Consider the following 23,988-nt stretch of genomic DNA (forward strand, 5'->3'; position numbering starts at 1 on the left):
TCATTTTTGGTAAATAATTTGTAAAAGTGCCCATTTTTGGTGTTTTTGCCCTCTTTTCGATGATTGATATATTACGTAGATAAGATTTCATATATTCTTACACATAATTATAAACTTTTAGAGTGCGTTTGGAACAAAAATTTTAACTGAATAAAATAATTTATTAGAGAATTTGAATTTTTGTAATTTAAAATTCATTGTTTGGATGTTTTGTATGGAAAATTTTAGAATTTAAAAATAGAATTTTAAACAATTAAAAATCTAGAATTTCAATTTCCTTCTAAAAGGTGAGAAATTGAAATTCTCTTCTTACATCCTTTTTCTTCAAGAAACAATTCTCCAACCATGTCTTTTTTTTTTCATTCTTATAATTTTAATTTTTTTTATCCAAACACAAAATTTTGAAAATAAAATAATTTCAATTGAAGTATTTGAAATTCTTAAAATTTAAAATTTCTCAGAATTTTAAATTTTTCTATCCAAACACACTCTAAACGAAATAATCTACCAAAAAAATCACAATGGGACGATATATTATTCAATTATTTACTTAAGAGTTTCTGTAAAATATATTTACTTAAGAGTCTATTGGGAATTTCTAAGGATATAGTTTATATATATAAATATAATTATAGTGTTTAAAATAAATACATTAGTACAAAACTGAGAACAAATTTTATGATACGTTCTCAAATTATATATTTATTGATTTAAAATTCAATGAATAAATTTTTGCAATATGCTTAGATCAATTTATTCATGTAAATACATATTTAGCATATTTTATAATATATTAAAAAAAGAAAATTAGAATGGTGTACTTAACATCAAAGAGGATTCATCTTTGGCAAATTCTTATTAGGAAATGATGAAATAATAAAGAATTCTAACAATACTATGTGACATTCTTTTTGTTTAATTGAAATTTATTCAAAATTATTAATTTTAGTGAGTAACCCTTATCATGAAACTAGAACCATATAGTTAACATAAAAATGATTCATCTTTGATCAATTTTTATTAGGGAGTGATGAAATAACAAAAGTATGTTAAGATACTCTTTCCACACTCTCATCAATTTTGGTGGGTTACTTCTCATTTAATTTAATGATTATTTCTTCTTATTTAAAAGTGAGACATCAAAATTTATGATTTTTAATGAATTTCAATTCAGGCAATTATAGAGAGTATAAAAGAATCTCATTAGCATTTTTATTTGACCTAATTGGTCTTGACAAAATTACCACTAGAAGCTTTTGTTTAAAAGAATTAAACCTTATCATACACTCACCTAAACTTAAAATTAATTACTGTAAATGAATATATTTATTTAAGGATATATGCCATTAGAAGAATCAAAGCAGTATCCTACTATAGAAAGATCTGTATTTTGTACTTTGGTAAGTAAATCCCATTTATTTTTCCAAAGTTCAATCCTTAATCAAGCAAAATTGGAGATCCGTAGTTGAGACTGTTCTGCATTTCTCAAACGGTATATATATCTTGTTGTATTCAGTAAAACAGATCGATCAGGACCACACCGTTTTGAACTATCGTCCCATTTAATTAGAGAAAGGCAAAAGTGCTTCTTGTAGCCATTAACAAAAGGGGCGGCATGGTATTATCAAAGAGTCTTGTCATTAAAGTTCAGTTGCACGATGCATATATATGCCAATGTGGCAGCTTCTAAAATTAGCTGATTCACACGTTCCAACAATAAAAGAGAAAATTTCCATTAAAAAAATAATAAAAGAAAAATATTTTTAAAAAGTTGACAAATGATGAAGTATATAACCTATAAGCTATAGTAATATAAAAATTATTAAAATATAATTATAAGATAAAGAATACAAATAAAAAAATTGAACATCGTGTAAAGTGAGGAGAAGAATAGATGAGGAAAAGAGTTTCATTAGTATAAAAGAGAATTGTGACTAAAGTTCTAATAGATAAGAATTACATGACTTTAATTTGAACCTAGTAAGAATTACATTTTTTAAAAAGCAATTTTTTTCTCCAACCATCAAACAAAACGGAGTTTTAGAAACTTTACAAATAAGGACATGAGAAAAAAAAAACTTGCTTCATGTGTGTAAGAACCTTTTTCTTATAGTTATTCTATTGCTACGATTTAATTTCACATAAATATGATTAAAAAAAAGAAAATAGAAATCACAAAACTAACAATAGTGCATAAAAAAACTCTACTATACCAAAAGAGGGGGGTGTCTCGCGCACGAGAAGAGATGTGAATCTGAAGAAAATTTTAATCATATAACATAATAATTCACTAATCTAAATAAAACATAAAACGTAGCATAGAAATCAATAGATTATTAAGTCTGCTATAAACAATTCAAATTGTACACATAACTAGGATAACATTTTACAAACTTTAAAATTGATTTTTTTTTACTGTTGAACTTAAAAATAGAAAGAAAAAAAAACTAATATCTAGCGGTAAACTCTCGAGCATTGCATAATAATTTCATTACAAAATCCTTAGAATAATCCGCTGAAGCAAACATTAAGCAGTGAAGCATGTGAATTATGAACAACATGGATTTTTATAAAGCTCCTTCAAACCTTTTTCATTTATTAAATACCTGGTTGACCATTCATTAGAAATGTTGACTCACTTGATAGAACAAACAAAAAAGAAAAGTTTTAAATTGGATTCCTTAGGCCATTTCTTGGGTTTGATTCTCAATGGTGGGGACACGGTAAAACTCTCTACCGCTAAACTCGAATATAAAAGGAGAAAAAAAAAAAAACGGCAAACATCATGAAACTCTCATCGCGTGGCCAATTGCAAACAGGATTCTCATAGCCAACTTGACCCCTAGTGTTCCCACAAGGAAAATGCCTTCCCACATTCAACATCTCTGGACAAAGCTATATTTAGGTGAGAAAATATACATATAGTTTTACTTTCTCTAACCAAGAACACAAACATACTAGTTAATTGGAGTGAACAAAGAACCAATGTCAGTAGCATTAGTGATTGTAACATATAACCAAACGATTGAGAGAAAATTAGTTGGTTAGCCACATAAGGATATGTAATGTAACACAACACAAGCAAGCCATGTAGCACAACACCAAAGCATAATGGTGCCAAAGAATATTAAGATATATCAAGCATAATGATTGAACATAATGGTCTGAAGTGCATAAATTTCTTCTGATGCTAACCATTATGTTAGTTTTATTTTTTGTAAGTTATTTATCTAAATGCAATCTTCAGCATGAGTGTGACACAGGAATAGTTTGACAAATACAAATACATCCCCTGGATGACAGAAGAGAGAGAGCAAACTTCAGATCAAAGCATATCTCATCTTATCTGGAAATGTTTGTAAGCAGCATTTTCGTGGATTGTTATCTGAATTCTCCCCCTCTCATCAGCCTGACCACAAGTAATGTCCTTCAATTGAGGGTGCCCTGTCCCTTTGTTGCGGCTTGACCCTTCTGCTTGAGACTGATCTGAGTTCTTTCTCCTCCGTTCATTGTGTCCGGCCAAACTGCTGCGGCAACTTCTTTTTGTGTCATCAAATTCAGCTAATTCGTGGAATCTGCAGAACAATTGTTAGCTAGTTTAGATACACAGACAGAATTACCATTAGAAAATGGTGCAATACCTGACCTCACTAGCCAATTTTGAACCAATCAAAGAGGAAGAAAGCAACAAGAAGATTATAGCTTAATTTTGATGGAAGAGGGCAAGGTAGACTCTGATTGCACTAAACACACATTACAGCTTCACATATATGCCAAATATAAACTTTAATATACGGTTAATTACAATAAATGAAATAGCATTAATCCAAAATATCTTATAACTGTATACGGATAATTTACCCATGCTGCAGTATCTTAACTCTTAAGGAGACATTAAGCAATCACTTCAAAAAGTAACACGTGTTTGATTAGAATTGCAACGTAAAAGAATCAAGCCATTGCTAACCGTAGTTAGATTAAGTTCAGCACAATAGGAAAAAGCCCATGAATGCCACCCTGATAAGTCCTTAAAGACAGTGTTGACTAAAGACTATCACACATCTTAGGTTTTGGATCGTGTTGAGCTCAACAGCTGATGATTTTTGTCTACAATAACGACAAAAATAATCACTTAAAAAGTGCATCTTTTGGCTACAATAACTACAAAAATCACTTAAAAACTGCATCTTTTGGCTACAATAACTACAAAAATCACTTAAAAGTGCACCTAATTTTTGTCCTTCCTTTTATATCGTAAAACAACCAGTTAAACTCAAATTCAAGTTGCATCCAATGTCTCCAGACTATCCAACTTTAAAAAGTGAAAACAACAACTCCATGCTAAGTTTTAAGATGCAGTTCCTTAGCTACTTTTGATATTCACTTTCATAACTTATACAAACATTTAATGTAATCCCTTATTACCCATGATAAGAAAACAAAACTACAATTATGATGGATTGATGGAAGAATAACACAAAAAACATACAAGTACATCTAAGTTTTGTCCTTTTTTTTATCATAAAACGACCAAAGTTAACAACAATAAGAAACTCATAAAACGCGAAAAACACATGAAAACACAAAGGGAGAAAAAGTTAGAAAACATAAAAGTTGAACCTAGCTCCCCAAACCTGCTACATTGCTGACAGAACCGTTGTCTAACCTCATCAACAAGCACAACCTGAGCCTTTACATGATACTCACACACCCTGTGCCTCCTGTGGTACTGCTTGGCCTCATGAAGATCGGCGTTGACAACACCGCATATATGCTATTATTATTGCCACCACCACCTTTCTTCCCAGCACAACTCACCACCCCTTTTATCTTCTTCTCTTGCTCCACGTACCCGTTTTGGTTGTTGTCACCACAATCTGCCACATCCCTCTTCAACCTGTCACTCCTCACCACCATCTTTGACCCCAACCCCTCCATGAAAGAATTAATGGTTGCAACTTGCAAGTTTGAAGAAGCTGAGTTTGAGGGTGGTGATAACAAAGGAATTATATATAAAGGCGGAAAAGTGAGAGAGAGTAAGGACCACAACAAAGTGCTCCATATTTTTCTCGCCACCTCTCTTAATGACTTTTTTTTTTGTGTGTGTTGTAGTGGTGGTACATGGGACTAGAGAAGACGGTGACGAGGGGTGTGAAAGTGAGACTCAAACAATGACTCTTCTCTACGTGTACCGTGAAATCAAGTGGTGTGACCGTGACAGTTGTGCCAGGAGGGGAGGAAGAGTAGAAGATGATGTGCGTGTGTGGATCACTGAGGCTGACCAGGTCCTCTCAGTAAATAAATAAGTCTTCTCATGTTAAAATGTTTGAAAAATGATTCTTGTACACTTTCCTAGAATGTGTGAATAGATCTCAGATTAAAATTGATATTAAAATAATATGATTTATATTTGAATATTTTTATTATAAAATTAAGTTAGAAATAAAATTTAATATAAAATTTTAAATTTAATACATAATTTTCTTAAAATTATTTATTTTATATTTAATCTCTATTAATAATTAATTATGATTTTTTTAACATAAAATAAAAAATATATTTAAAATAAATTTTAAACTTAGAATTTAATTTTTCAATAAAACAAAAACACATTTAACGTTAAGAGTGATAAGAAAAGAAAAAATAAATAAATAATTAATTTGATTGATAATGTAATATAACAAATGTATAGGTATTGTATTTGAAATTTATAGGTGCTCACATACTCACTAATTCCAAAGCACGTGCACATTTATTATTTATCACTAACTCAAAGACATTTTTTTTTTACATGATGAGATAGAAAAAATAGAGGATTGACGGAGTGTTTATAATTAAAGTGTGTTTATGTATAACTAGAATAATGGAATCATGTAAAACATGGGCCAAAAAAGTGAGTGCAATTTTGTATGACACGTGATATCTTATTTGGTGGTCAGATAAATTTATAAATATATGAAAATAAGTAAAAATAAGTCAGGTGATCTGTCAGGGATTCGAGATCTAGTCTGTCAAAGGCATAACCTAATTGGACTTATTTATTAAGTTAATTGAATCTCAAATAATTATTTTTATCATAAAAGTAGACGATTAAAAAAAATTGAAATAGACCAATTTTTTGCACAATGTTATTGCCTTATTGGTTTTTCAACTAGTCAATTGGTTTGAATGGTGTAGATATAAACCAAAAAAGTTACATGGCTTTAGGGGCATAGGTTCCTTCATCTCCCATTAGTGTTATCATTTTTCTGTTTTGTCAAAGTTACATGGAATATACCTGGAGATGCTCACAAATGATTGGTTATCATGAACGTGCACCGTTTAAATTTTAACTTTTTTTCCCTTCCCTCTTTTTGACAGACAAGTCAATCAAAAGAGTCGCTCCTATTTATTGTAATGTTTTTGCTTAGATTACATGGTTTATGTTGATTAAAATGAGGTTTACACGGTGATGATGTCTAGTGCAGAGAAGTTTTGCAAGAGCTATGATGCATGACACGACGAGCAAATGTCCTTTCCATCCTCTTTGTTCTTCTTAAAAGAATACAAAGCCAATTAAAATATGCATCATCCATCATATTATCTTTTCTTTGGAATTGGTCACTCGAGGGAGTTTAGGACTGTAATTAATGGAAGTCATAGTGTATCATATTTTCTCATGCTTGAATGCAATTATATTCTTTTGTTAGTCTGTACAAAAAATACAGAATGTATAACCATGATGCGATTTGAATTTCTGAAATGCAAGACTCTATTGGTGTGCGCAAAAGGGGTGTATTTTCGGAGTATTTTTTGGAAGAAAAAAAAACAAAAGTGGAATGGACTAATAAAAGGGAGAATGAAAATAGCAAAAGACAAAATTTAATATCCATACATCAATCCAATATTAAAAGCTTATCTTATATAAAAATTAAACTATTTCAGAAATCCAGACAATTGAATATCTTTGGGTATACTTAAAGAATTCAATCATCTTCTAAATATACGTTGGAACTTGTTGTTATTTGACTTGTGATTAGTGTGTGAGAAGGAAGTTTAGTTGTGGTGATCTGATACGAGATATGTTAAAATTTAAAACCTTTTCACAATACATTGAAATTAATCTAAAAATGTTACTACTGTTTTGTTACCGAAGGGATGGAAGGGTAAAATAATGATTAAATAAAACCCTAGTATTTCAGTGTTGCTCCCATTTATTCGGCGAGTGTCGTTTCCTTCCCTTCCCTAACGATCTGAGGAAGACACCAAGCTTCTCTCCACGCCCTTCTTGGGTATTACTCCTTCCACTTTCAATAACTGCGCTACTTCAATTTCTTCTTACTCTTTAAGATCTGCATTCTTTTATTTTGGATCTACTGCATATATTGTTACTAACCTTACCACATCGCTGTTTTTTGTTTCTATTACTTGTAATTTTAGTTAGTTCATCCATGTTCATTTACTTAGTTATAACCAATATTTATCATTTCTATTTTAATTTTGACTTGATTTGAAGTATCAGAGTCTGACAGCGAAGCTAAATTGTAAACTGTAACGGATTTTGGATAGATATCCCGAATTTTGTGTCATTTGCTGCTTATCTGCTACAAAGATGTAGAATTTATAGGTGTATGTACTATCTATATGTCTTAGATGCATAGATTGAGTGTATGAATTATAGCAAGTGTATTAGAAAGGATAAGAGTGTGTTTGATTTCTATTTTCAAAAACTGTTTTTTGGTTTTTTAAAACACTTGTTTTGGAAGACATTTTCAAATTTTAATAGAATTTGTATGAGAATTGCTAAGTAGCATACTAGCATGAAATTGTATTAGAAAACGGTTTTTAAAACTAGAAAGGGGGAAGAAAATTACCCAGACCCTAAGTGTTTTCTTTTTCTTTTTGATGTCACACTGGTATGAATTTTGTTTGAATGTTGTTAGGTAATCTGAAGTGCAGCGATGGCGGATGGATTGCACTCGCGGCATCCATCAGTAGTTCAGAAGTTATCTGGACAGTCTTATTTGTTGTCTAGGCTTGCCCCTACTCACTCAAGAAACTATTCCACAACTGGTAGTTACTTCAATGGAGGCTTGCAGTCTTCGGGTTTGGTTCCAGTCATGGCACATGCACCGGCTGAGAAAGGAGTGTCTGGATTTTTGTTGGATTTCATGATGGGAGGAGTGTCGGCTGCTGTGTCCAAGACGGCTGCGGCTCCAATCGAGCGAGTTAAGTTGCTCATCCAAAACCAGGATGAAATGATCAAGAGTGGTCGGTTGTCTGAACCATACAAGGGAATCGGCGATTGTTTCAGTCGAACCATGAAGGATGAAGGGGTGATTGCTCTTTGGAGAGGAAACACTGCTAATGTTATCAGATACTTCCCTACTCAGGTGATTTTTCTTTCCTCTGAAGTTGGATTATAGGTTAACTTGTTTGATGTGATTAGTTAATTGTCAGCATGTGATTTCTGATTTATTATTCCATTTCCAACTGTAAATGTTTGATTATGATCTTCTAATGTTTTTGTTTTCCTTTTACTTCACGTGTACAAAACTCAAACCTACTTCTGTGTCATTATTTACCCTGGATTAATTCGGGGGTTTTATTATATTATTTGCACAAAGCCACATTCAACCCAATGGCTCTGCATATCTATTGTCCTTTTTGTCTTTTGGGAGTGTGGTTCATGAATCATTCTTTTATTTTCAGAGTTGCTAATGTTGTGTGGGAAAGGATGTCGGATAACATATAGCCATAGCTCTCTTGTATTTGCCTCCCTACTGTTACCCTCTTTTATTTGATTTTGATATGATGAATGTAAATTTATATTTGGTGTTTGACTGTTTGGTCTGCATTATCTATATGTTATTTCTGTATCTTAAATGCTTTCTTTTTGTTTTTTTTTTTCAGGCTCTCAACTTTGCTTTTAAGGATTATTTCAAGAGGCTTTTCAATTTCAAAAAGGATAAAGATGGGTACTGGAAATGGTTTGCTGGGAATTTAGCATCTGGTGGGGCTGCTGGGGCTTCCTCTCTGTTGTTTGTCTATTCTTTGGACTATGCCCGAACACGTTTAGCAAATGATGCAAAGGCTGCAAAGAAGGGTGGTGAGAGGCAGTTCAATGGCTTGGTTGATGTTTACAGGAAAACTATCAAGTCTGATGGTATTGCTGGCCTTTATCGTGGTTTCAACATCTCATGTGTTGGAATCATAGTGTACCGTGGTCTTTACTTTGGAATGTATGATTCTCTGAAACCAGTGGTCTTGGTTGGTGGATTGCAGGTAATACAAATTTTGAATTTGAAATCTGGTCTAATTTGTTGTGTGGAAATAGCTACTCATCTTCATTTCAGTTTCTTTTGGATTTATGTTTTGTCTTTTTTTTTTTTTTAAGAAACTTAGTTAAAGGTACTTGCTATATGAATGCTTATAATTTTCGGGCTACTTGATATTTGTTGATTGGCCTAACTAACTAGATTTAGTTTTAAACACAATTCAAAAACGATGCTATTCAATATGTTCTTATGTTTACTTACCTTAGTTACTGTTCTTGTTAACAGGATAGTTTCTTTGCTAGTTTTCTTTTGGGATGGGGGATCACAATAGGTGCCGGCTTGGCCTCTTACCCCATTGATACTGTGCGTAGAAGAATGATGATGACATCTGGAGAAGCTGTAAAATACAAGAGCTCTTTGGAAGCATTCAAGATAATCGTCGCAAAAGAGGGTACTAAGTCACTCTTTAAAGGTGCTGGTGCAAACATATTACGTGCTGTTGCAGGTGCTGGAGTGCTTGCTGGTTATGATAAGCTACAGCTCATCTTGTTCGGAAAGAAATACGGTTCTGGCGGTGGAGGTTAATATACAGATAATGATGACGACAACTATCTGAGGCAATGATGTTGCTTCCCCTTTGCTTTGAATAATTTGGATGAAAAATAGTGGTTTTGAAGTTTCCCCGAATGTAAGGGCTCTATATTAACAAAACATAGTTTTGCAAAACTTGAATTTTAGTTGGTTATTACATGTCTTAAGCTTATAATCGTGTAGTTTGATAGACCTTTGGTTGAAGTAATCGAAACTGTTTTATTTGTTCATGTTTGTCTGTAAGGTGTTAATTGTCCAATGATTAATGAAAGTTGTGTACCTCGCTCAAATTTATTTGCTTATATCTGATGGTGACATTGGTTGTAAGATTTAACATAAATTGTCGGCCCCATACTTAACAGTCTTGCACCATTGTCTCATTTTCATGAAGTTCATTCTCAACATATTTGATGAACAAAAGAAAGAGAGAATCCGAAAAGAGAAAAAGAAAGAAACACAAAATGATGGATATTATTGATCAATAAAATAATGAATTACAAACAGAGTTCAAAACTGTATTATATACCTGTTACAAACAAAGAGAGAGGTTAATTAACTAAGTTAGTTAACTAACTACAGTAACAATAACTACAGCCAGGATAACCAACTATATTTAAGACATTTGGTGCTACAGATCGTAAACGATTAGAACAAGCATACTTAATCTTCAGTGCATGTGGTCATATCAAAAGTGCTTTGCCCGTACGACAGATGTAATGAAAAATGTTGACGAACATGTAACCAACCAAGGATGGAATTAAATAGATTCATTATCGGCTGTTATGTAATTTTTTTTTACTAAATTATTGACAGATTGCAATTAGAAGGAAAAAATACTGATTAGCACAATAATGCAAACTATCTTGTATTTAAGTTGTAAACATGTTCTTGTTGAAATTGCTTTTTTATATAACTATTGGACTCAAAAGATACGGCAAACAAAAAAAAAAAGATTTAATTATTCATTTATTACCTATCGTTTTTAAACTTGTCTCTTTTAGTTCTTATAATTAATAAGTGAATTTTTTAGTTTTTAAAATTTATATTTTAATTCCTAAAAGGTCTCTACCGTTAAAATTCTTTAACTAACGGAATTAAAAAAAAAAATTAATGACAAAGACCTTTTCAGAATTAAAATATAAATTTTAAGAACTAAAAAATTTATTTATTAAACTTTCAAGACTAAAGTTTACTTATCAACTATATGGACTAAAAATGATAAATTTAGAAACTTTACGAACTAAATAGATAATTAAACCAAATAATAATAATAATAAACATATACCTACCGTTAATGTTCTCATGACTTAAGTATTAAGTCAAATAATTTATTCTACTTAACATCAAGTAACCGTTAATGTAAAAGTTTCTGTTGTAAAAGATTAGTTAGCATACTCTGTCAGTTGATCATAAAACATCTTTAATAAAAATTAACAAACTTTTTATACATAATAATTTGTGATTGAATGATAATAAAATTTTACATTGTTAGTGCATACTAATAATAAAAAAAACATAAATGAATGTTATCTTGGACAATCACGAAGAATAAAGTAAATTTTGTATTGAGAAAAAGTACAATTAATGTTGATGGCCCTTCCAACTTGTGTACAAAAATCATACCCTCAGCATATGGTATAAGGTGGCAAAATCAAATTACAAAATTTCTATGAGAAGAAGAAACATTCAGTCCTCAAGAAGAAAAGGTTGACCACCAAAGCCCGTGTGATTTCACTTCTCTCGATATTAAAAGCAAAAACAATGTAAAACTTGGTCATTTAAGCATATACTAAAACTATGAAGCTGAGCAGGGTCAGTTAATCCTATTGACATAAACAGTGAAGAAAGCCCTCTAGGCAGGGGGTAGTGGGCGCCGGCAAGTTGGGCACTCCATCTTTATATCCATCCATCTTTGCAAACAGCCAGAGTGGAAGAAATGATCACAAGGTGTCACCTGTGTAACAGTTTGTGCATTAGACTTAATTCATATTGTAAAATTTAATGAGTTGATAAAAAAAAAAGGTTATATTTAGAGGCACTCCTTGTGGTTTCTTGAAATTGCACGCCATTTAAATGTTTACAGTAACTCTTTACAGGGGTACAAAGTGAAATGTGTTTCTTAGGTAACATGAGGTATCAGTATAATGTGCTTTAAACGATTCAAGGGATTACTGTAAGGGTTAAAAAGATAGGAGTATCATGTGCAATCTTAAGAAATCACAGGGAGTGTCGTTGTAATCTGCTCTTATATTTATATTCACTTACCATGCAATCATTAGATCGCTGGGACAGATCAATGGCTGTCATGCAAATAACACAGTCAGTAGCATGTCGTGTATCCTGATCAAACCTCCTATAATAGCTGTATTTCTCGGGGAGAATCTGCAAATCATGAAGAAAAAGCATTCATGCTAATTCAGAAAAAATAAAATAAAATGTTTGATCATGATTTAATTCAGTTAGGAAAGCCTAGAACTAGAATCCTAAATGATGAGGATAATACAATATTATTATCCATCTTTGCCAAATAATCATGCCCATGATCAGATGAAAAAAACAAAAGAAATCAGTACTATGGAGTAAAATTACCGAAGACGAGAATAGAGCCGATGCAAGTATGATGTCTATGAAATGCTTCAAATGATTGATGGAACCTCAGTTACAACTAAAATATACAAGAAAAGCCTTTTCCCACTAGAGGGGGCTGACTACATGAAACTAATAATGTTACTATGATGTGCTAAAGTTTAAACTCGGTCTTTCAGAAGTGGAAACTAGATCTAGGAATTCTGTATGTGTTAATAATGGTTATGAAAGTATCAAGAAGAAAGTTGGGTCCAACCTGACGAGGAATGAACCAACGTGACCCAAGATAGTGCTGAAGTAGGAGAATTGCAGCTTGAAGTCCAATAAATACAGCCAAACACACACACCAGCTCTTGTCTGGCTCTATGCGCATGAAGTTGTTAGGGCAACCAAAAATATATAATGGGATTGCGAGCCGAGTAACAGTTATCCCTAAGATATAATGAGGATGCAATGGTTTGCGTGAATCGCGAATAACATTGGTGATTATTTGAGGTATCCAAAACGAGTATGTAAGAAGAAGAATAGGTCTCAAATAATTATGGAACTCGTACATGAGTAGAATGCCTCCCAACAAGATCCCATCTGCAGAAGGAAGTTAAACTGTTAAATTTGAGGCCCTCTTTTCATATAAGGAATTCTTTCCATTAGTTGAAAAAACAGGAAATATAAGCTCGAGTTCTTTTTGCATGCTTCAACAGGAGAATATACAACAACAACAACAACAACCAAGTCTTATCCCATTAGGTAAGGTTAGCTATACATAGATCACATGACAGTATTTGGCTTGGTTAAAAATCAAAACTTCAGGAATTATTTTTAGAAAATATTTGGATATGGAAACAGTAATCTAAGGTACTAAAAAGGATTAATTTAAATGAAAACATATATATACTACACTAAGATATTTTCCATTCTGTAGCTCATTTTATCATGGTGCTTGGTGACCCTCAGCTAATGCATGGTGAAAGTTCACAGGTTTATGTCGGCCCAATATAGTAAGAAAATACATCAAATTCATTGCTAATATACTGGCATTTTAAAGAGCAATTCAAGAAAATTATGCAGTTATTATAACTTTAGTCATCCACATAATATTTTCAAGCAAGCATCACAGTTTTCTATTCTGATATAAAAGATAAACTTAAAAGCTGGAATTGAATCTTGATCAGTAGTAAAACAGCAATAAAAGTAGTTTAACTCAAAGCTGACTGGCTCCTAATTAGAGTGACTATCAACACTCAGATACTCAGGAAATAACATAACATGATCATGGATCCCAGGGAGCCAATGACTCGAAGGAGAACTCTTGATGAGATCATACAACCATTTAGCAAGACAAAATTTAATTCTAGATGAGTACTTACAGAAACGACTGTATAAAACTGAAAGTTCTCGCCTCATTGTTTCCCAACCTTCCCCATTACTCAAAGGCCTATTTGCCTTCCAGATAGCAAGGAGGTATCTCATCTCAAATATTGAGAAAACTACAAACTTGAAAAATGCAGCCGTTGCAAAAGCATTAAACAAGGATTCTGCAGGGCAAGAAGCAGCAACAATTATTCAGCCAACAATCTTACTATTACAAAAGAAGAATTAATCACTTAAGTTCCATCTACTGAAACAATGATAAGCCATATTACAACAATCAATTCAATAACTTCTTCCCCAGTCATGAGATCCCCCCCCCCCCCCCCCCCCCCCCCCCAAAAAAAAAAAAAGAGCTTTTAACATGAAAAAGATTTTAAAACCCTGCACATGATTTTGTGGTGTGCTCTAGGGATTAGATGTTGTATACTCTAATGTGTATACTACTACTCAGTGTTGTATTAGGGACTGAAGAACAGGTAATAAGATCTGGTTAGAAGGTGCAAACATGGTATTAAAAAGTGTAGGCATGCTGTCCAGGTTCTGACCATCCACATATAAATTTCCAAAGACCATTGGATAGGTTCAAACTAAAATCTTCTTTTTATGGGGTATGCACAGTTCACAGTTATGATGAGTGTCTGGGATGCTTACACCATTGAGTACTCACAAGGTAAACTACTTTTAAAGCCTGCTGGTTAAGTCAACAAAACTGGTCCCTCCAAGTCTACAAACATAATGGAGGTATGTTTGGGAGGGGGGAGAGAGAGAATAGTCTGTAGAGAAACCTCAAGTTGTGAAATTTCTAACTTACCAACTAGTATTCCAGCAGTCAGATGTAAAAGGCAAAGATAGGCATCCATTATTGCTTGCTGGCCAATCATTAATATTGAAACCTTAGCAGCGCCCTGTAAAGGTATATCTAAATCATATTCATCTTCTACAATCAAAGTACATATTTACAAAAGAAACCTATGGCATGTGAACTTTCAAATACTGTCTGGTACATTCATCCCAACTATTGAAATTTTTTATATTAATTCCATTAAATATTAAATCTATGACAAGTGAAATTTCAAATGAAAATCCAAAGTAAATTCTTACAGATTGAGTGCTGCTATGCTCCATTTGACGAATTAATAGAAGGACTTGCAAGAATGAGACCTGGTATATGTACATTAAGGAGCTCACACCATAATGGATCAAGACAGAGACATAAGGCGGTAAGAATGTTCATGATTGAAGGATACAAAAGTGACCATCAAGGTATAGTTCACTGCTTTGTTATAGTAGACCTCAATTTTGACAGACGTTGCATTTAACAGTAATGGTGAGAAGCAGTCCCCATCATCATTAGCTGAGGGACTCTCCATTAACCCTTCTAGATGAAAATGATCATGTTCGCCTTCTGTAAGAAACAAAATAACAATTAGGTAAATCAAAAGGACCAAAATATAATATTTTTTAATCCACAAAAAGAATGCACTCAACGGATACAAAAAATGGTTAAAATTCAGAGTGAAGTATATATAATTTTTCTACAATTCATGTACCATTCAATATCAGCAATTGGTAATATCATCAAATGTTTCATAATAGTGATGCATTTGCACCATGGACACTAAAAAATAATTATAATGTAAGTCACTTCATTAGAAAAGGAAAAGAGTGCACGAGAAGAGGGTAACCAGTCCTTCTAAACAAGAAGATAAAATAATACAAAAAATAGAGAGAATTATCAGTGTAGAAGAGTTTTCCAATTGTTCATATCTCACAGACTCCTTACTACAACAGAATGAGCACCAAAAAGAAAACCATAGAAACATTCAACAGGTTCATTGTGGAAGATAAAAACAAAAATGAACAAAAAGTATTCATATGCTTGGAGAACACAAATACCGTTATTTTGTGATGGCAAGTGTGAAATCTGAGCAGCAATTTCAATATTACAATGTTTCTCCATGTCATGAATCAGAGCTGCAGTAACCAGTACAGGGAAAATAGCAAGTCAATAATAGAACAACTACAAGAACAAATAAAAAAAGGAGGGGGCAGGTACGCATTCAAGGTATTCTAGCATGTTAGAAAAATTACAATGTTTTCTTCTCAACATCTTATCTCGCGAAGAATCTTGCAGTACCTGTGATGAGAAAACTCCAAGCTGTGTACAAAAAGCCATAAATAAAACAAATAAGTATTCTGAATGCTCACTATTTTTTATAATAAAAGAAGAAAATTGTTTAAAGAAAGGAAAAAAGTACAAATAATGTGAACACAAGGGAATCCTCCGTAGTGAAAAAAGGTCTTAGCATTTGGGTTTGGACCTAACTCAACCCCAAAAGCTAGCTCATAGGATATGAGTTGCCTCCCACTTATATATTCTATTGTAGTTTTATCTCTAACACACTCTCTCACGCCCAGGCACTATTGGGCTTGGTGCATGCATGACATGATGGGTCACCCGTTTAATGGATCTAGGATAAGCTCTGATACCATCTTAGAATGTGGGTTTGGACCTAACTCAACCCCAAAAGTTAGCTCATAAGGTGAGGGTTGTCTCCCACTTGTATATTCTATTGTGGCCTTATCTCTAGCTGATATGAGACTTGAGTTTTTCTCAACAAAAAATAATAGTGAAAAAGATAAAACATCAATGGAGAAAAGCTGCCCAATCCCTGTGCATATTTGTTAAGAAAACCCCATTTTGAAAGACCACATTTCTTTACTATTATAAAACCAAAATCAGATGTGCTGTTAAGATTATTGTATACTAAATAATCAAATTATAAAACGCAAATGATCAAGGATGCAAGAAGAAAGATTGTTACCAGATGATATGGATTAGATAAAATATAATCTTCATTCTGATTCAACTCTCCCTCTTTTCCACTGAACAGGACGAAACAAAAGAATATTTTACAAGAAAGTTATATTTTACAAGAATATGTGTAAAAGAGTTATTATTTATTAAAATAAAGGGCTTTAGTACTTAGTTGTATATATGTGGGCTTGGCCTGCACGTTTCTATGTACTTAACCTAGAAATATAAATATGACGGTCACTACACATTGTAGTGTACTCAGTGAGAAGAGTTATTATAATAAAGGGTGTTAGTAAACTGTTTTTAAACATTGAAAGGGTTAGTGTAGGAATAAAATAAGAGAGGTGTTGTCAGTTGTGTGTAATTTGAAAAAAGCTCAACGGGTTGGAATGTGTTTACAAAGCTTTGAATTGGGTGCACAGTATTTTATTTGTAATAAGTTGGGCATGATAACTATCTATGCTTCATTATAAGGGGGGAGTGTCAAGAGTTATTGTAAATACGGGTTTTAGTACTTAAGTCATATGCATATGAGCTTGGCCCACATGCTTTTATGTACTTAACCTAGTAATTTTAAGATGAGGGTCACTACACATTCTAGTGTATCTCATTACAATTTACCCAAATGCCTTATTTTCTTTCTCTCTCTCTACAATATGGTTTATAGACCAGATTAGAGAACAGTACATCTACTACCTAATGCAGAATTAACACAAACATAACTGCTTAATATCATGAAAACAACAGCCTAATGAAGATTACAGAATTACTCAATCTTTTATTTTTTCTAACATAAACCTTCAATAGCCTCAAGCCATCTCCCTCAGCAGGCTCAACAGAACTTGGCCTACCAATTTCATTGCAAACAGAAACTGTCTATCAAATAAACAAATTAAACAAATAAAACACTTGAATTTAAGTGTGAGGAAATTTCACTCACATGACTCTTGATATTCATGTTTCAGCTTACAATTTATAGAGTACAAAGCATAAGAGAGAGAAAGGGGGAAAAGACAGCCTAGCCTAGTCTATGTGACAGCCTAGTCTAGTCTATGTCTGCTGACTTCTAAAACAAGGAAAAAATATTTAGTAATGATGCATACAAATCTAATTTAGAAACCCCAAAAGATATTCAACAAAAACAAAGTATGAAAGCTGATTTAAGATGAAATACCATATTAGAACAAAAAGAAATTAAAAATTTTAAATACTCATGACAATATAAGCCAATTTGAGCTCAATATAAACTTCATCTGCACATCACATTGATGATATCCATGAAATTACCTGTTGGCTACCATTCGAAGCTGTCTAAAAGGCCATATATATACACCTTCTATTCTGATTTGAGAACCGCCAACATCATACTCATTGTCAAACACATCATGGAATATAACTACCCCCTGATTAAAAAAACATGAAAAAGAGGAATAAATTGTTATAGAAGAATAAGGATTATTTTATTGAAACACTAATAAAGACATGATTGAAAATCTAAAAAATTTTGCTAATATAACGTTATTATTCTATAGTGAGATGAAAGGGTAACTTATTTGGTTTATGATATACAAAATACAGTTTTCATTGCCAGATTATGCTATGCATATATGAAAAAAACACTTGATTCAGCAACAGAGACAGACTCAGTAAACATGACCCCTGAAAGCTTTAGGACTTCTACAGATTATAAGCCTCTCTAACCCTGAAATATGAATGCAGATAATTGTCCAAATATGTATAAAAGCTCACTATAACAACAGAACAGAGTCTTATCTAGCACAAAACGGTTTCATTCAATGGGCAAAGGGCCATTAGATGAGTTTGCACTGTTGATGTGCCAAAAAAGAAACACAATTGAAGCATTTTATTTTATCCAGAGTAACGAGTTCTTTTGTTTTTTTAGTATGTGTTTTAAAGTACAATGAAAAAAAAAAAACACATAAATGCTCTCTCTCTATCACACACTCATACACACACACGTGTGCACACGGAGAGATGGAGATAGCAGAAGGTGAAAACCTAGAAGGTATAGACAAATAATAGATGTAATGTATTATTAAAACCATGCACGTGATGCACTTGTGGCATCAATTTTACATTTTTCATTTTCAAACAAACTAGTCTAGAAAGTTATTTATCAATAGAACTTCTGTCATTAAGATTTAACAAAACAGATAGATTACTTTAATCAAGGTCAGACTTCTTCAATTTTGAGTTATTGAGGAAGTGCTTCACATACATTATAACCTTCCATCTCCATTTAATAGAAAATCTAAGCATTAGTAAAAGGCCAACCTAATACAAAACCGACATGCTGACACCTCAATGGCATAAACTATGGTTTAGTAAACGAAGTTGGAGTGATAACAACTACAGAACAAATCTTGAACAAAATCGAAAATTAAATAATATATGTAGCTAGGAAAACTGAAGAGAAGTGAGATTTAGTTCTTTAGTATATCAAAATGACATGTTCCGTAGGAACTTCACTAACTTCAGGCAACAGCTAAAGCCAATAATATTTCAAATAAATACATTATAAATAAATAAAATTTTAAATAGAACAAATAAGAAATAAGAAAATATATGACATAAGAAAGCTGAATTCCTGTGAAATTAGCAATTTTTTTCAACATCTAACCTGAACATAATGTACCCCACTTATCTTTGTGGGTGTACTAGCTAATTCAATTACAGAATTTCCATTTGTTTTTCTGATGTCAGGAAATCTGGAAGATCCATTTGTGATATCTAAAAACTTCCAAGTCCCTGCATTTCAAAAGGTCAAAATATAAACATCCTCAAACTTCAACAAACTTACAAACTTATCCCTCAATAAAACAATGAACAAAGTTTATTCAAACATAACACACCATTTAGGAATGAAGGATATTTAAGTAAATTGCACAGAAATACTTAATGTCATAACAATTGGTTGTCTCCTAATCAGTACTAATCATTTTGAAGGCCAGCTCCATTGTGTTGTTACCTGAATTTGAGGATCCCTCCTTGTTTTGGTCTGAGGAAGTTTATCATGGCCTAGCATCTGAGTTTCAGTCATGGGTTTCAATCAAGCAATCAAGCTTCACCGCAGCATCTAACTTAAAAGAAGAATTTTCTGATGCTTCAGCTCATGTTCCAAGCTTGGAGCATTTAATTTATATGTTCCAGCTTGAGGGGGAGTGTTAAAGTATTATATTGTGTAGACAGCTGGTGTAGGTGTAGACAGCTGTATTATGTACTAGTTGTATCTTTGTAAGAGTAGTCTTGACAGGTTTAGAAAAGGCTGTTTTTAGTGTGGATTCTGAAAAGCCTAAGTAGGAGCAGGTTCCCCAGTCGGAACCTGTCTTTTCTTCTTTCTTATTGTACTCTTTTTGTTTTATATAAATATATATAATGTGTGGCTGAGAAAAGTAACTCAACACTTCTCTAATGTAATGTGTATCTCAAACCCTTCAACAATGTAGTCCTTAACTTCAACAAAAACAATGAACGAAGTTTATTCAAACATAACACACCATTTAGGAATGAAGGATATTTAAGTAAATTGCACAGAAATACTTAATGTCTTAATTCCAATTAGTTAATTTGAGGCGGCATGCAGCCTAGTTTTTTAAGTCACAATAATATTCTAAACCAGTAACTTCTTGATAGCTCTGATTTAGCTTGTTATCCAATCATAGATCGTCTTAACAGACATCAGTGAAGCATATGTTCGGCAATACTTCAACTGGTTACACTAAACATCAATAAACCAAAGCTATGATTCAAATAAAACAGAAAACCACACATACACTTATGTTAGTAAAAAATGCAAACCTTTGTAAGTTCCTGTTATGTTCCATTGTGAAAATGGACCTAAATTGCTCTCCTCCTTTCTTGTAAATAGCCCCTGAGAGAAGTGACATTTCAATAATATGCAAATAAGTGAGTTCTCCTTCAGTCAGATATTGCCTCAATCATAACAATCCCAATTTGTCAACTCAAATCATTTTGAATCATAAATCGGTGTTTAGGAGAGTTAAATATCAGTAAAGCTAAAGGCTAATGCCTTAAAATTGAGTGAAAATCCTTGGATGTACCAATAAATCAGTAAAAGCAGCACAACAATATCATGCTGTCCTTTACAATAAACCTAATGGCAAATTATAGTTTTTATTTTCCACTTCATGATTCAATGTGCTTCAGCTACTTTGAATACAGGTTCCAAAAATTTGTTTAACTACAAAACTGGGCAGCAAGGTATTACTTGGACAAGAAAAAGAAATTTTACAAATGCCCAATACCAATAATGATTGCTTATTATTGATAGCCAATTTAATAGATCTATGATAACATATACATTGATATAATTATGATTGGACTTGTGGTTGATGACATTTGAGGGGGGGGGGGGGGGAAATCATCCTTGGACACCTTAGTTACACTTACGCAAGAAAGATAAACTCAAAATGTATGACTATTTTCTGTTAAGATAGAAACACAACGTAAACCACTCAAAAAGCATAACTAAAGTACACATTGACATAGATTTCTATAAATAAAATGCAGCACTTTCCTAATTCTTCTCCTTGCCCATTCTCTTCCAACACCACGAATAAGCATTGTAAACAAACTAAACAAATGCCTATTACTCTTCTAGGTTCAAATTCAAACATTCTAAACACATTCAATTAACATCAGTTTTAACAAAATCAAACATCAAATTGCATCTTCCTAGTGTCTAGTCTACTTCCACAAATCACAACTGCTGCATAAAGAAATAACAGCTAACGCAATCCCTAGGTTCAAATTCAAACATTCTAAACAAACGCCTATTACTCTTCTTCCGAGGTTCAAATTCAAACATTCTAAACACATTCAATTAACATCAGTTTTAACAAAATCAAACATCAAATTTCATGTTCCTAGTGTCTAGTCTACTTCCACAAATCACAACAACTGCATAAAGAAATAGCAGCTAATGCAATCCCTAACTAACAACAATCAAAATGCAAGCACCAAATCATCAACATTACAAAAAAAAAAAAAAAAAAAAATCAAATTCATGTGCATCACATTCTCCAATTACCACCACAGTCATTAAAAAACTGAAATTTAAGACAAGATCCTAAACAAACCTCATCATCCCAGGGCCTAGTTCTTTCTCTCAAGGGTCTGAGACCCGCCACAGGATTAACTAACAGTAGAACCACCCACCACCAAAATGCAACCTGCAACAAAATTCCAAGCCCTTTCCTCCTCTTACACAGAAAAAGCTTCAATCTTTCAGCGGCAACCATATCAAATCCCCAAAATTCAACTCCAATTCAAGGACCCAGTTCTCAGTTGAGAGTGAATCCAGGGGAAGAAGCCAAGACCCACCATAGCAAATAGCTTAAAAAGGAGGCAATAATAAAAAGGGTTGCTTCAGAAGAAGTCAAAAGGGTCAGGAGTAACTTGATCAGATGCAGAAAGTGAAAGACCAACGACTTAATTGGTCACCAAAATGTAATTTTTAGAAGCAAAAAAGATGCCTTCACCAGCTTGGTTTTGCACCAAATTTAACACTTACGTTTGTACTAATCAACGATCAGTAATAGTAACAGTAAAAAAATTAAGGTTTCGGATTTGGGTTTGGAGCAGAGTTTTTTTGCTTCTGAGGAATTGTCGCAGAAGTGGTTGACGAATTTGCTGGGTTTTGGATTTTTGGTAAAAATGGAGGTCACAGTCTTTGATCGGACTGCGTACACAGGTGCAACCTTTCTATTACTTAAATTTGATATTTTGTATTATCTTTATTGTACTTAAATTAATATATCATGGATGTAAATATTAATTTAAGTTAAATTATTTTTTTAAATTTAATATATTTTTATTATACTATTACATTTTTGTTGAATTAAATTTAATATATTATAATGAATTTTTTATTATACATTATAACTACACAATAATATAACTACTTAATAAATTAAATTATTAAAAATTAATTATTAAATTATAATGTGAACTTAAGTGTTATAAATAAAAATAAAAAGAGTATATTTTTTCTACTATTTATCATTATTTATAATGAAAATTATAAATAAATATTATAATTTTATGTATATATTTTTTCTAATTCAATAAGTTCTATCACAGATATGTAAATAACCATTTATTTATCTAATAATATTTTTTTATTTTTTAACATAAAATTATCAGTTTAATATACTAAAATAAATAAATGTTTTTTAATGTATTGAAACAATTTACCAATCGTACCACTTCCACCATATTTAAAGGAAGATTTACAAGTATGGTGGGATGACAACTTTTTACAACTTTTGCATGTTATTTCCAATCCATGTAAACACAAAAACACCTAGGATATATTTTATTTGACGCCCTGTCAAATCAGCCAGTTCAATGGTTGATTTTCAGTTAATAATTTTACATAAATTGTTAACCAAAAAAGTCTTAAATATATGCAACATGGTGATTATTCTTATGAGCCAAATGAATGACAATATTTGTAATGTACTGTAACCAAATGTTCCTGTTTTGCAAGCTTTGCTTCTTCTTGTAGCAGCGGAATAAAAGCACAAAACCACCCAAAACACACTTCAAAATAAGATAATATCTAGGTATGATAATAGGATCCGAACCCACGGAATTCATCCCAATTTTAATGGAAAAATTCGAGATGACGGGATTGGGGTTGGTTCGGATTTTCATGACAGCCAAAGTTGAATTCAGGACTAAGGATGAGATTGTTAATATTCGATTCAAATTTGTCCCGTTAATAATTAATTTATAAAAATATTTTTACATGTATATAACATACTAAAATCAATAAAAAAATTATTGGATTGAATTTTATGTTACTGTCGAATTAGATTTTATGTTGTCATATACCATCTAAAAATATGTTGCGATTGTTATTTTTTTTTTTTCATTCTATGAAAAATTATATTTTTATAAGATTTTATACGCATTTTGAAGGCAGGCGGCTAAAACCCAACCCCATCAAAAACAAGAATGGGGTAAATTTACACCCCAATCAAGTTTTAGAGATGGAGACGGAGAACAGAGAGTCGGGGATAGAAGAAGGATAAGCAAAATCTAACTTCGACCCACTGATTATCATACCTAATTATATCACAATCTTTCGCAGTAGACATTAAACATATTTATTATGATTAGCAAATCTTAGTTTCATGCCATTATTATATTGAAAACAGAAAAGTAGACTAGAAGTTTATAGAACAAGCTAACTGTCCATCATAATATTTTCGATATCATGTATCATAATATGAATCATTTTGCATTAACAAAAAAATGTTAATTTGATAACACAAATAAAAAGTAAATGTCCATACTAGTAAGTCTAGCGATGCACAT

The 23,988-nt window shown here is 32.3% G+C and overlaps 3 protein-coding genes across 4 annotated transcripts; 1 reads left to right on the forward strand and 2 right to left on the reverse strand.

Moving 5' to 3' along the window:
* Nucleotides 1-1,938: 1,938 nt before the first annotated feature.
* Nucleotides 1,939-4,917, reverse strand: LOC100779599 (squamosa promoter-binding-like protein 3). Its single transcript, XM_006595382.2, has 3 exons — nucleotides 4,819-4,917; nucleotides 4,635-4,774; nucleotides 1,939-3,575 (listed from the first exon to the last, which is right to left on the reverse strand). Exons 1-3 carry the CDS (start codon nucleotides 4,915-4,917, stop codon nucleotides 3,338-3,340), a joined length of 477 nt encoding a protein of 158 aa, XP_006595445.1. The 3' UTR covers nucleotides 1,939-3,337.
* Nucleotides 4,918-6,901: 1,984 nt separating this feature from the next.
* Nucleotides 6,902-10,138, forward strand: LOC100780671 (ADP,ATP carrier protein 3, mitochondrial). The gene is made up of 4 exons (XM_003543285.5): nucleotides 6,902-7,271; nucleotides 7,923-8,372; nucleotides 8,893-9,264; nucleotides 9,543-10,138. The coding sequence occupies exons 2-4, from the start codon at nucleotides 7,941-7,943 to the stop codon at nucleotides 9,840-9,842; spliced, it is 1,104 nt and encodes a 367-aa protein (XP_003543333.1). The 5' UTR covers nucleotides 6,902-7,271; nucleotides 7,923-7,940; the 3' UTR covers nucleotides 9,843-10,138.
* Nucleotides 10,139-11,392: 1,254 nt separating this feature from the next.
* On the reverse strand, nucleotides 11,393-22,361 carry LOC100780140 (transmembrane E3 ubiquitin-protein ligase FLY1). 2 transcript variants are annotated; one of them, XM_041008441.1, is made up of 15 exons: nucleotides 22,178-22,361; nucleotides 21,744-21,999; nucleotides 20,443-20,515; nucleotides 19,265-19,392; nucleotides 17,911-18,026; nucleotides 16,631-16,691; nucleotides 15,897-15,963; nucleotides 15,702-15,779; nucleotides 15,053-15,210; nucleotides 14,907-14,966; nucleotides 14,617-14,710; nucleotides 13,802-13,969; nucleotides 12,691-13,019; nucleotides 12,114-12,230; nucleotides 11,393-11,802 (listed from the first exon to the last, which is right to left on the reverse strand). In XM_041008441.1, exons 2-15 carry the CDS (start codon nucleotides 21,903-21,905, stop codon nucleotides 11,701-11,703), a joined length of 1,713 nt encoding a protein of 570 aa, XP_040864375.1. In that variant the 5' UTR covers nucleotides 21,906-21,999; nucleotides 22,178-22,361; the 3' UTR covers nucleotides 11,393-11,700. The 2 variants fall into 2 exon arrangements, with proteins under 2 accessions (XP_040864375.1, XP_040864374.1); XM_041008440.1 differs by having other exon boundaries at nucleotides 21,744-22,361.
* Nucleotides 22,362-23,988: the final 1,627 nt, after the last annotated feature.

This window comes from Glycine max, chromosome 13, assembly GCF_000004515.6.
Source record: "Glycine max cultivar Williams 82 chromosome 13, Glycine_max_v4.0, whole genome shotgun sequence".
Classification (NCBI taxonomy): domain Eukaryota; kingdom Viridiplantae; phylum Streptophyta; class Magnoliopsida; order Fabales; family Fabaceae; genus Glycine; species Glycine max.

What these genes read in the sequence shown, in the direction of transcription:
- LOC100779599 (XM_006595382.2), bottom strand. Translation starts at nt 4,917, where the DNA reads ATGGTGGTGAGGAGTGACAGGTTGAAGAGGGATGTGGCAGATTGTGGT. An exon ending in AGAAGAAGATAAAAGGGGTG is followed by an intron (nt 4,775 to 4,818) that starts GTGAGTTGTGCT and finishes CAATAATAATAG; the next exon opens with CATATATGCGGTGTTGTCAA. An exon ending in TTCTGTCAGCAATGTAGCAG is followed by an intron (nt 3,576 to 4,634) that starts GTTTGGGGAGCT and finishes ATTGTTCTGCAG; the next exon opens with ATTCCACGAATTAGCTGAAT.
- LOC100780671 (XM_003543285.5), top strand. Translation starts at nt 7,941, where the DNA reads ATGGCGGATGGATTGCACTCGCGGCATCCATCAGTAGTTCAGAAGTTA. An exon ending in TCAGATACTTCCCTACTCAG is followed by an intron (nt 8,373 to 8,892) that starts GTGATTTTTCTT and finishes TTTTTTTTTCAG; the next exon opens with GCTCTCAACTTTGCTTTTAA. An exon ending in TCTTGGTTGGTGGATTGCAG is followed by an intron (nt 9,265 to 9,542) that starts GTAATACAAATT and finishes TCTTGTTAACAG; the next exon opens with GATAGTTTCTTTGCTAGTTT.
- LOC100780140 (XM_041008441.1), bottom strand. Translation starts at nt 21,905, where the DNA reads ATGGTTGCCGCTGAAAGATTGAAGCTTTTTCTGTGTAAGAGGAGGAAA. An exon ending in CATAACAGGAACTTACAAAG is followed by an intron (nt 19,393 to 20,442) that starts GTTTGCATTTTT and finishes TTTGAAATGCAG; the next exon opens with GGACTTGGAAGTTTTTAGAT. An exon ending in CTTCGAATGGTAGCCAACAG is followed by an intron (nt 16,692 to 17,910) that starts GTAATTTCATGG and finishes CGTCCTGTTCAG; the next exon opens with TGGAAAAGAGGGAGAGTTGA.